This window comes from Chlorocebus sabaeus, chromosome 15, assembly GCF_047675955.1.
Source record: "Chlorocebus sabaeus isolate Y175 chromosome 15, mChlSab1.0.hap1, whole genome shotgun sequence".
Lineage (NCBI taxonomy): Eukaryota > Metazoa > Chordata > Mammalia > Primates > Cercopithecidae > Chlorocebus > Chlorocebus sabaeus.
The window spans coordinates 6,765,631-6,778,834 of NC_132918.1; the positions used below are offsets into that span (position 1 = coordinate 6,765,631).

The 13,204-nt window shown below is 37.2% G+C and overlaps 1 protein-coding gene across 5 annotated transcripts in view; it reads right to left on the reverse strand.

The window, feature by feature from the left end:
* Positions 1-13,204, reverse strand: part of ATP11B (ATPase phospholipid transporting 11B (putative)) — a 133,804-nt gene that overhangs the window by 92,191 nt on the left and 28,409 nt on the right. For all 5 annotated transcript variants that reach the window (XM_007971988.3, XM_007971989.3, XM_007971986.3 and 2 more), the window contains exons 3-4: positions 3,843-3,932; positions 2,281-2,361 (exon numbers count right to left, since the gene is read on the reverse strand). In XM_007971988.3, the coding sequence (XP_007970179.1) occupies positions 2,281-2,361; positions 3,843-3,932 (171 nt within the window). The remainder of the gene's footprint in view (positions 1-2,280; positions 2,362-3,842; positions 3,933-13,204) is intronic.

Below are 13,204 nucleotides of genomic sequence, written 5' to 3' on the forward strand. Positions count from 1 at the left end.
TGCTCAAAACCCCTTCAGTGATTCTCAATGCTTACAGCAAAGCATCTTCTGGCTTCCTTAATTTAGAACCAAACTACACTTCTATTATCTTGTAGTACTTTCCTAAATAGGATCAAACATTAGTTCGACTTACAATTCCCCAAAATAGGTCTTGCCTCTTCTTGCACTTGGGCCTTTGCCCAGGTCGTTCATTTCTACCTCATCTTCTTCATCAACTGTCATTTTACCCATATTCCTAAACTCATGTTAATAATATTTCCTCCATGAGAATTCATATTTTCATCTATTTGTCAGCAATTTGCATTTATTTTCTTGGAGATGATCTATGCCTTTTCACTTATTTATGTTGAAGAAAAAGGTATGTGCTCTTGGTAAAATATCTTTTAAAATTAAGATCAGCTGGGCATGGTGACTCACGCCTATTATTACATCACTTTGGGAAGCTGAAGCGAGAGAACTGCTTGAGCCCAAAAGTTGGAGGCCAGACCAAGCAACATGGTGAAACCCTGTCTCTACAAAAAAATACAAAAATTAGCTGACTGAGGTGGAAGGATCACCTGAGCCTGGGAGGTCAAGGCTGCAATGAGCTGTGATTGCACTACTGTTCTCCAGCCTGGACAACAGAATGAGACTCTGTCTCCAAAAAAAAGATAAAATTAAGGGCATAGGCCCTTTGTTATACATAACACAAATGTTTCAGTTTCCTTTTAATATTATTCAGACTTTTTAAAAACACTCACATTTTATTTTTCCTATATGATTTCTTTCCTTGCTAACAACAGTAGATTAACTGATTAATTCCCAAATTGAAAATGAGATAACATTTCATCTGTATTTACTTCTACTACTTCTGTAGTTACATTAATAATCCAAATGTATTTTATTTTGCTATATGGTATGAAATATGAATCCAACTATTTTTTCTAAATATTCAAATGATTATCACATAACAATTTATTGTCCGATATTTTACCCAGATTTGAAGTATGACCCTTACCATGAATAAATTCTTAAATTTATGTAAAAATAATATTTCCTCCACAAAATCATCTCTGATCATCCAGATGAAAATGAAGTGTTCCCTTCCTCCTCTAAATAGCTAGCCTCAGCTCCCTGGATTTTACTACTACTCTACAGAACCATAATTATTTTTATATTTGGTCTTACCTTCCTATTTCATAGGTTTTAGAATCACGGAGGGCAAAGACTTATTTCCTAGAGCACTATATCTTGCATTACACAACTGGAGAGAAGACTTAATATGTAAATACAGTTGGGAGAACCTAAAAGCAGGCAAACAACTGACAACCGCATTCATATTATAGTGTAAGTAATTAATAATGGAGCCTTTTCCTATTTTGATAGAAGTACAAAGGGAAAAGGCAGACTAAAAGGGGAGAAGACAAGAAAGAAAGGTTGGAACATGGTAACTTTCACTTTTACAATTTTTCCAAAATTTGTTCTATTGATCTATAGCACTAAATAGACACATAAATCTGAACAATGTATGGAAGTATTCTGTGTATTTATTAAATGAGAAAAAGTTAGGAATAGTTGTTGCAAAAGAGAAAACCCTGAGTCTCAAAATTTTGTTTTAAGTTAAGGAGAAAATCTTTGTGGATCAAATTTTCTCTTTGAAAACTGTATGACCAGCAAAGCATCTTCTGGCTTACAGCAAAAGCATCTTCTGGATTCCTTTTTTTTTTTTTTTTTGAGACAGGGTCTTACTCTGTCAACCAGGTGGGAGTGCAGTGACATAATCATGGCTCACTGCAGCCTCCACCTCCTGGGCTCAAGCGTTCCTCCCGCCTCAGCCCACCGAGTAGCTGGGACCACAGGTATGTGCCACAACACCCTAATTTTTGAACTACATAATTTTTACTCACAAATGTTCACACCAGAAGTATATACCCTGCTCTCTATAAACATATCTTTTTTTGAATTGTATTTCCTTTAAATATCACCAAACTCTACAAAGATAATAATTAAGAAATCTATTTCATACATAAATTGGTTTCTATATATACAATACTTGTTTTTGGATGCTTTCTAGCTCTGTCAAGGGAACAACATATTTTAACGATGTTAATCATCCCATGAGTCACCAGGTACCTGAAATATAACAGAGTGGCTAATTCAGTTTAATTTTACTACATACCAGACAAATTTGCTGCTTTCTCACGGAAATTATTTTCACAACAATAAATGTTCTTTGGAGTGGAAATATTTAGCAATTTCTAAATGACTTGGAGGAAAATAAAAAGAGAAAGTATCTCATACCTGCTTTATGGCTGTTACTGTTATCACAAAGAATAATGGAAGTCCACTGGTAATTGGACTGGTAGGTGTATCAATCATAAGCTAGATTTATAAAAAAGAACAGAGAATATATATTTTTATATTGTGTACATCATACTATTAACATGTAAAATTTCACATTACACAGCGAGTATACTTTAGTTCACAATTTTACAACTTCACTTTGTTGGCTATTATGTGGGGTTGGAAGATTATTTAAATCTATTGCCTTTCCACATACATGGCTAGATTGGACTCGGTACCAAACACAAAGAGTCCCTAAGTTCTTCAATATTTGCCAAGGAGTGGAATTACAGCTACTCAGACCTCATTTCACATTTCTTTGTACATCCTGATAAATGCTGAAAAGTCTGTCAGCAATTTTTACCCTTGGATTCAGAATGACATCTACACTAGGGAAAGAAAACTAGGAATGGGACTATGGAAAGAATTTTTTTCTATAAGTGATTTTGTTATATCCAACAGAGCCAGAGGGAGATAACTAGGAAAATGATGTTCCTTTACTCCAGATAGGCCAATTAAATTTGTTCTATTCCCCAGACAAGCTGAATTCATCTTAGCTAGTGATTTCACAAACGTATGGATGTTACGTGGATATGGTTAGTATACATTTCTTGCTTTTCCAAGAAAACGAAGCTAACAGTCTATGGGCAGAAAATCAGAAGTTCCTTCTCTGTTCATGAAGGAGAGTAATTTTTTTTTTTAAAAGCAAATGTTTCCTAAAGTATTAAAATGAATATTTGACAAGTTTCAATTTTTCATTTGAAATCCCAGGTTCTACTGAGAGAAGAGTTCAGAGTTTTATACATTCAATGCTACACTGGAATTGCAAAGTTTTATCAGAAAAGAATAACTTCTTTAAAGGAAAATGGCAATCACTATTTTAAAATCTTGATTTATACTCATGTTTCATGGGCTGTTCTCTTGATTTTATATATATGTGTGTGTGTATGTATATATATATATAAAATCTTTTAAGCACAGGGTGAAAATTAAGAAACTGTCTAACAGCCTATAATAGACACAGATTTAAGCAAAGAAAATTGTCTCCTGGAAAAAAATCTATACCCACAGGGATACTTAAAACTTACAATTCTTTTAAATAACTTACATTTAAGTTAAATTTAAATAAAAAAATTAAAAGCCAAAAAGTTTACTTTGTACAAAGATGATTCCATAGGCAGAAACGTACCAAAAACATGCACTATATATTAAAAGTCTAAATATTTATGTTCTGAGGCAGAATATCTGAAAGACGTTAGGTTACATTCTTAGCTAAGATTATGGTTAATCTAAGTACTACAGTACATTATTGATGAAACAATATACAATTGATCTTAAAGTTTATAGGCTATTTCTTTTAGAAATCTAGATATGACTTGTATTCACCGAATACAATGCAGAAGCACTGCAGAAAAAATGGTCACATGGTCAAATGATTAACAAAACATAATTTTTCTTTGTTCTAAGACATATTTTTAGGAACTATGTTTACAAACTTAATATTGAGTAATAAAGCTTACCTGAACCAAAAATATAATAAGAAAATAAAAGTTTGCCACTCTTCTGAACTGTTCAAATAAATTTTTTGGAACAAAATTCCACACAGTATACTAAAAAGAAAGAGGAGAGATCAATAAATCAATATTTAAAAATAATATCAAGTATATAGACATAATATTAATAAGCAAAGTAAAATCAGATTTACTAACCCCTTAGACAAAATTCTGCAAGTCTATATGCTACAGAAATGATCTGGCTTTTAGAGTTCAGGACTTTTATTCTACTTCCCTTTTTTCTTCCTTTTACTATTTATTGGCAATTTTATTATAATTTTGAAAAATGAAATAAGCTGAAACCCAAAAATTTTGCTACTAAATTCTGTTTTTTTTAGAAGGTAGAGAAAGCAGATCTAAAACAACATTTTAACAACTTATTTTGGATTCTGGTATACAACACTAAACCTAATGCTAAAGATAAATATGAATTGATAGAAATGATGATACTAGATACAATTTGTATTTTATTTAGTTTAGCATCAGAAACAGAGGAAGTAGTTTGTTTAGTATGAAACATGACAAAATAACCTAGAATGTTAAAGAAATAAAAATGCTTTAGATAAGTGATTACTGCGATAACCACCAAGAAAATTTCATGAAGGATATGAAAATCTGTCACAACATCAATTTTAAAAGGTAAGATAGTAGAGTACAATGGTTAAACACATAGATGCTTTGGGGTTAAGCTGTGGTGGCCCAAATGTTAACTTTAATACTCACTAAATGACCCTGGACTTAATCTCTCTGTGTCCCACTTTGCTCCTCTATAAAATGAGGATAATATTAATCATATCTTATAGGGTTCCTATAAACATTAAATGAGCTAATATACTGACGAAACACTTAGGACAGAACCTGGCTCATACTAATTGCTATCAAAGTGCTTATTATTACTCAGCCCAAAAACCTATAATGCTGTATTACAAGGGCAGAATAATGTGCTGCAAATTTTATTTGTATTACAACTCACAACATAATTCATATATGAAACAGGGAAATGATTTATAGAATTTTTACTTTATGTATATTCTCCCAGAAGAATATAAGATCCCTGAGGCCAGGGATATCATTTTATTTACTGCTCCACCTCTAGCACATATACTACTCCTTGGCACATAGGTGGAGATCAAATATTTTGCAGAATAGATTAATGAATAAATAAATATGGTTGACAATGGGTTTTTTCTTAGATAATATCCTCATCTCAGGCAATGAAGCCTCAATGGTTATTGACCAATTTAAGACTTCCAAAGAGGTACTTTACCTTACCCAATTTTCTCTGGTGTCATGTCAGATGGCTCTAATTTTTGGATTTTCATTGTCAAAAGTTCACTTCTTAATTAGCTGTTTGAGACCTAAAACACTGTTTCCCACATGAACAACCTTATAAACAGAGTTAGGTTCCCAGAAAAGCCCACAAAAGCCTATCTGACCCAGGGATATGGAAAGACTAGTCTAATACCCAATAAACTTTCTTTGGTGAAATTATATTTTCAGTTTGAATCTGGAATATGTGAAACATATTTTCTCTGAGCAGTGGCAGCACTAGGGGTTCCAGAATCTGAGAATGGGAAGTATGTTTAGGGCTCTAGAGAGAAGAGAGGTAGACACTTCCTGGAGCCAAAGGAAGTCAATGTTTAATGTATACACATGAGATGGTAATTGTGTCAAGTCACCTCCAGGTGATCATAATTGGAATTAAAAATCAGGTGTCAGAATATCTCCTTATAACTTCTTCAGTCACCAAATCGAATGTATAATACTTTATAAGGAAGGTTTGAAATCTCCTAAGTTTACAGCAATCTATTTGAAACGTAACAGCAACAACATATTTTGTATTCCAGAATCCTGAGGAGAAGAGCTATATAAATTAGCAGTAAAGTAATTGGTTTCAGGGTGTTTTCTTTGGCTAGCTCAATAATACAAGGAACAACTCAGAACAAACACAAATTTCTTATGAAGACTAGCACATAAATGGTAGAAATTGTTTCCAGTTTTTCCAAAATAAAAACATATTAATAGATTGTGAATGAGTCTAAATTCTGTGCTTGTCCTATTGTATAGAGAGGGGGAACTCTAGTAGCATAATATCAAACATTATGGAAATACTGCTAAGAAAATAATTCATTATGCTTTAAAGTTCTCTTTGTTATGTAATAATGGTTAAGATAAATGAATTAGAAGTGTAACTTCTCTATAGTCATATATGACTTTACAATTGACCTTATTTTCCTCCTAAGAAAACTAAAACATGGCTATAAAATTAAATATTTTGCAAGAAGGTTATTTTATTTTATTTTTTTGAGACAGTCTCACTCTGTCTGCCCAGGCTGGAGTGCAGTGGTGCAATTTTGGCTCATTCCAACTTCCACCTCCTGAGTTTAAGTGATTCTCATGTCTCAGACCCCTGAGTAGCTGGGACTACTGGCATGCGCCACCACACCTGGCTAATTCTTTTGTATTTTTAGTAGAGATGGGGTTTCACCTTGTTGGCCAGGCTGTTCTCAAACTTCTGGCTTCAAGTGATCCCCCCACCTTGGCCTCCCAAAGTACTAGGATTACAGGCGTGTGCCACTGCGCACGGCCAAAGAAAGTTTAAATTTAAGACAATGTAGTTACTATGGCCAATTAAAGACATACCATGCAACCACAACATGCAAAACACTTATAGAAATAAGATGTTTAATATTAAGTAGAGGAGATTAAGAACAAAACATTAATAGTTGTATTCAAAGGTAAAGTATATGAAAAAAATAATGAAGACAGTCATATTTGACATGTGCTTTAAAAGAAGAACATTCAACAGGCTGAAAATTCAGGGCAAATAAGGGAGAGCATTTCAGGAAGCTAGGACAGCATGAGCAAAGGGACAGGAGAAAAGTTCATCATGGGTTTGTGAGATAGAAAACAATGCAGTCTGGAAGGAGACCAATAATAGGGGAGTGAAAAGGTAGTAAAATGAGAGTGATGAGAAGCAGGCTTCATTTATGCTTAGGAAAAAAAGTGACAGTATCCGTGTAAATATTTACATTCTTGAAATTATGGTCAAAGACATGAATTCTACCTTTCTACAAAAACATAAAATCTACAATGTCCACAAATACATAAAATTCACATTTTAAAAATTGTGGCTAACAACATGAAATCAAAGCAAAGGCACAGTGATAGGAAAGTTCAACATGAGTTTGTGGAATAACAGGTAATCTGTTTTGGAAGGAGTTTAAGAAAGCAATAGTGGCATAATAAAAGAAGTAATAGGTAGTAATGAGAGAGTCCTCATTTATGGTAAAAATTTAAAAAGGCAATATTTCTTTAAACATCCACATTTTTAAAAATATGGTCAAAAACATTAAACCAAATACTTCTGTGTACAAAGACAGTCATATAAAGATACTTATTTAATCCCAAAAGCTTTTCAGGAGGACACTCAGTTTCCACTATCGGCAGAGAAGTGGTCCTGTGAACTCCTGGCAGATAAGAATTATAAAGATCACATTTTAAAAACTGTCAAATCCTGGAAAGTGTCCAAAATATAGATGGAAACAGTAAGAGAGTTTAATTTCAAAAAATTGCAAATGGAAGAAGTATAAATTGTGAATTTTTGGCTTCTTAGCTTGGAGACAGTATCCAACTACCACACACGGCAATGGCTGCAAAACAGCCGGGGAAAAACTACAGCCTCATCAACAAAATGTGACAGAGATTAGAGTTCAGGGCTGGAAAAGAAGCTGGAAATGTAAGGGGGAAAATACTGATTGTGAGAGAACCACACAAAGAAAATGGCTTACATTCAAAACATAAACCATCCAAATTCAGGCCGACAGCTAAACTATGCACTAGAAAGGAATGAACTACTGATACTAACACTTGCAACAACAAAAATGAACCTCAAAAGCATTATGTTAGGAAAAAACAGTCAGGCACAAAAGACTTTGTGTATTAGATGAAATTCTAGAAAAGACAAAACTATAGTTACAGAAAGCAGATCAGTGGTTGCTAGTGCTAGGGGTGAGGAGGGGGATCGGCTGCAAAAGCCATGAAAGAATTTTTTGGAGCAATGGATATATTCTACATCTCGATTAAAGCGGTGGTCAGATTTGTCAAAACTCACCAAACTGTGTCACTAATCTAATGCTCATCCATTATCCTGGATTCTGACATTTCCTCTCTCTACTTTCTGCTTTAATCATCATCCAAAATGAGAGATGGCACTAAGGGTATGTTACACACAAAAAGAATGTGAAGGCAGAAACACAGGACAGGGCAAAGAACTGCTGACCTAAGACAACATCCTTGGGAAAGATGAGGTTAGGATTAGAGGAAAGATGTTAGTTGCTTTGGAAGAGAGGGAAGTAGCAATGCAAAGATGCTTCTTAAGGTGCTCTTTCAGGCAATAGTTATAAGGAAAACTTTACCCTCAGTCTCTTTGACTCATATCCTCTGTAACTGTACCACCCAATAAGGTAGCCACTGACATTTAAATACATTTAAATACACATGTAGCCACCGACATTTAAATAAAAATTAAATTAAACTTCAGTTCCTGAGTTGCACTAGCCATATTTCAAGGCCTTGATAACCTTGTATAGTTATTGGCCATCATCTTGGACAATTGAATCATGAGAGAAAACTCTACTGCAAAGTACTATTCTACAATCTTTAGCTTCAGAATAACCTAAGACATCTTAAAAACGCCACAGGGAAAAATGAAACAAGGAAGAATATACAAGAGTGAAGCTGTACTTTGGTACCATAAAATGTGTACAAATGGGTGATAAAATTGGAGGAAGCTGGCTTTAAAGCAACACAGAACTGAGTTTAAATTCCAATCTATGGCTGCGTGCGGTGGCTCACGCCCGTAATCCCAGCACTTTGGGAGGCTGAAGCGGGTGGATCATGAGGTCAGGAGTTCAAGACCAGCCTGGCCAAGGTGGTGAAATCTGGTCTCTACTAATAATACAAAAATTAGCCAGATGTGGTGGCGGGCAACTGTAATCCCAGCTACTCGGGAGGCTGAGGCAGAGAATGGCTTGAACCTGGGAGGTGGAGGTTGCAATGAGCTGAGATTGTGCCACTGCACTGCAGTCTGGATGACACAGTGAGACTGTCTCAAAAAAAAAAGGGGGGGTGGGCATGCACCCAAGAGGGCCGAATAGGAACAGCTCCAGCCTCCAACTCCCAGCGTGAGCAACACAGAAGATGGGTGAATTCTGCATTTTCAACTGAGGTACCGGGTTCATCTCACTGCGGCATGTCAGACAGTTGGTGCTGGTCCGCGGGTGCAGCCCGACCAGTGAGAGCTGAAGCAGGGCGAGGTATCGCCTCACCTGGGAAGTGCAAGGGGGAAGGGAATTCCTTTTCCCAGCCAAAGGAAACGGAGACACGCAACACCTGGAAATTCGGGTAACTTCCACCCTAATACCGCACTTTACCAAGGGTCTTAGCAAACGGCACACCAGGAGATTATATCCCACACCTGGCCTGGAGGGTCCCACGCCCATGGAGCCTCCCTCACTGCTAGCACAGCAGTCTGAGATCTAACTGCAAGGCGGCAGTGAGGCTGGGGGAGGGGCGCCCGCCATTGCTGAGGCTTAAGTAGGTAAACAAAGCCACCGGGAAGCTCGAATTGAGTGGAGCCCACCACAGCTCAAGGAGGCCTGCCTGCCTATGTAGACTCCACCTCTGGGGACAGGACATAGCTAAATGAAAAGCAGCAGAAACCTCAGCAGAGGTAAATGTCCCTGTCTGACAGTTTTGAAGAGAGCAGTGGATCTCCCAGCACGGAGGCTGAGATCTGAGAACGGACAGACTGCCTGCTCAAGTGGGTCCCTGACCCCTGAGTAGCCTAACTGGGAGACATCCCCCACTGGGTGCAGACTGACACCTCACACCTCACACGGCTGGGTACACCCCTGAGACAAAGCTTCCAGAGCAAAAATCAGACAGCAACACTCGCTGTTCAGCAATATTCTACCTTCTGCAGCCTCCGCTGCTGATACCCAGGCAAACAGGGTCTGGAGTGGACCTCAAGCAAACTCCAACAGACCTGCAGCTGGGGGTCCTGACTGTTAGAAGGAAAACTAACAAACAGAAAGGACACCCACACCAAAACCCCATCAGTACGTCACCATCATCAAAGACCAAAGACAGATAAAACCACAAAGACGGGGAAAAAGCAGTGCAGAAAAGCTGGAAATTCAAACAATCAGAGCGCATCTCCCCCTCCAAAGGAAAGCAGCTCATCGCCAGCAACGGAACAAAGCTGGATGGAGAATGACTTTGACGAGCTGAGAGAAGAAGGCTTCAGTCGATCAGACTTCTCAGAGCTAAAGGAGGAACTACATAACCGGCGTGAAGAAACTAAAAGCCTTGAAAAAAGATTTGACGAATGGCTAACTAGAATAACCAATGTAGAGAAGTCCTTAAAAGAACTGATAGAGATGAAAACCATAACACGAGAACTACGTGACAAATGCACAAGCTTCAGTAACCGACTCGATCAACTGGAAGAAAGAGTATCAGTGATTGAAGATCAAATGAATGAAATGAAGCGAGAAGAGAAGTGTAGAGAAAAAAGAGTAAAAAGAAATGAACAAAGCCTCCAAGAAATAGGGGATTATGTGAAAAGACAAAATCTACACCTGATTGGTGTGCCTGAAAGTGACGGGGAAAATGGAACCAAGTTGGAAAACACTCTGCAGGATATCATCCAGGAGAACTTCCCCAACCTAGTAAGGCAGGCCAACATTCAAATTCAGGAAACACAGAGAACACTACAAAGATACTCCTCGAGAAGAGCAACTCCAAGACACATAATTGTCAGATTCACCAAAATTGAAATGAAGGAAAAAATCTTAAGGGCAGCCAGAGAGAAAGGTTGGGTTACCTACAAAGAGAAGTCCATCAGACTAACAGCAGATCTCTTGGCAGAAACTCTACAGGCCAGAAGAGAGTGGGGACCAATATTCAACATCTTAAAGAAAAGAATTTTCAACCCAGAATTTCATATCCAGCCAAACTAAGTTTCATAAGTGAAGGAGAAATAAAATCCTTTACAGATAAGCAAATGCTTAGAGATTTTGTCACCACCAGGCCTGCCCTATGAGAGATCCTGAAGGAAGCACTAAACATGGAAAGGAACAACAGGTACCAGCCATTGCAAAAACATGCCAAAATGTGAAGTCCATCGATGCTAGGAAGAAACTGCATCAACTAACGAGCAAAATAACCAGCTAATATTATAATGACAGGATCAAGTTCACACATAACAATATTAACCTTAAATGTAAATGGATTAAATGGTCCAATTAAAAGACACAGACTGGCAAATTGGAAGAGTCAAGACCCATCAGTTTGCTGTATTCAGGAGACCCATCTCACATGCAGAGACACACATAGGCTCAAAATAAAGGGACGAAGATCTACCAAGCAAATGGAGAACAAAAAAAAGCAGGGGTTGCAATCCTAGTCTCTGATAAAACAGACTTTAAACCATCAAAGATCAAAAGAGACAAAGAAGGCCATTACATAATGGTAAAGAGATCAATTCATCAGGAAGAGCTAACTATCCTAAATATATATGCACCCAATACAGAAGCACTCAGATTCATAAAGCATGTCCTTAGAGACTTACAAAGAGACTTAGACTCCCATACAATAATAATGGGAGACTTCAACACCCCACTGTCAACATTAGACAGATCAACGAGACAGAAAGTTAACAAGGATATCCAGGAATTGAACTGAACTCTGCACCAAGCGGACCTAAGGGACATCTACAGAACTCTCCACCCCAAATCAACAGAATATACATTCTTCTCAGCACCACATCGCACTTACTCCAAAACTGACCACATAGTTGAAAGTAAAGCACTCCTCAGCAAATGTAAAAGAACAGAAATAACAAACTGTCTCTCAGACCACAGTGCAATCAAATTAGAACTCAGGACTAAGAAACTCAATCAAAACTGCTCAACTACATGGAAACTGAACAACCTGCTCCTGAATGACTACTGGGTACATAATGAAATGAAGGCAGAAATAAAGATGTTCTTTGAAACCAATGAGAACAAAGATACAACACATCAGGATCTCTAGGACACATTTAAAGCAGTGTGTAGAGGGAAATTTATAGCACTAAATGCCCACAAGAGAAAGCAGGAAAGATCTAAAATTGACACCCTAACATCACAATTAAAAGAACTAGAGAAGCAAGAGTAAACACATTCAAAAGCTAGCAGAAGGCAAGAAATAACTAAGATCAGAGCAGAACTGAAGGAGATAGAGACACAAAAAACCCTCCAAAAAATCAATGAATCCAGGAGCTGGTTTTTTGAAAAGATCAACAAAATTGATACACCGCTAGCAAGACTAACAAAGAAGAAAAGAGAGAAGAATCAAATAGACGCAATAAAAAATGATAAAGGGGGTATCACCACCAACCCCACAGAAATACAAACTACCATCAGAGAATACTATAAACACCTCTATGCAAATAAACTAGACAACCTAGAAGAAATGGATAATTTCCTGGACACTTACACTCTCCTAAGACTAAACCAGGAAGAAGTTGAATCCCTGAATAGACCAATAGCAGGCTCTGAAATTGAGGCAATAATTAATAGCTTACCAACCAAAAAAAGTCCAGGACCAGAAGGATTCAGAGCCGAGTTCTGTCAGAGGTACAAGGAGGAGCTGGTACCATTCCTTCTGAAACTATTCCAATCAATAGAAAAAGAGAGAATCCTCCCTAACTCATTTTATGAGGGCAACATCATCCTGATACCAAAGCCTGGCAGAGATACAACAAAAAAAGAATTTTAGACCAATATCCCTGATGAACATCAATGCAAAAATCCTCAATAAAATACTGGCAAACTGAATCCAGTAGCACATCAAAAAGCTTATCCACCATGATCAAGTGGACTTCATCCTTGGGATGCAAGGCTGGTTCAACGTACACAAATCAATAAATGTAATCCAGCATATAAACAGAAGCAAAGACAAAAACCACATGATTATCTCAATAGATGCAGAAAAGGCCTTTGACAAAATTCAACACTCCTTCATGCTAAAAACTCTCAATAAACTTGGTATTGATGGAACGTATCTCAAAATAATAAGAGCTATTTATGACAAACCCACAGCAAAAACGGAAGCATTCCCTTTGAAAACTGGCAGAAGACAGGGATGCACTCTCTCACCACTCCTATTCAACACAGTGTTGGAAGTTCTGGCTAGGGCAATCAGGCAAGAGAAAGAAATAAAGGGCATTTAGTTAGCAAAAGAAGTCGTCAAATTGTCCCTGTTTGCAGATAACATGACTG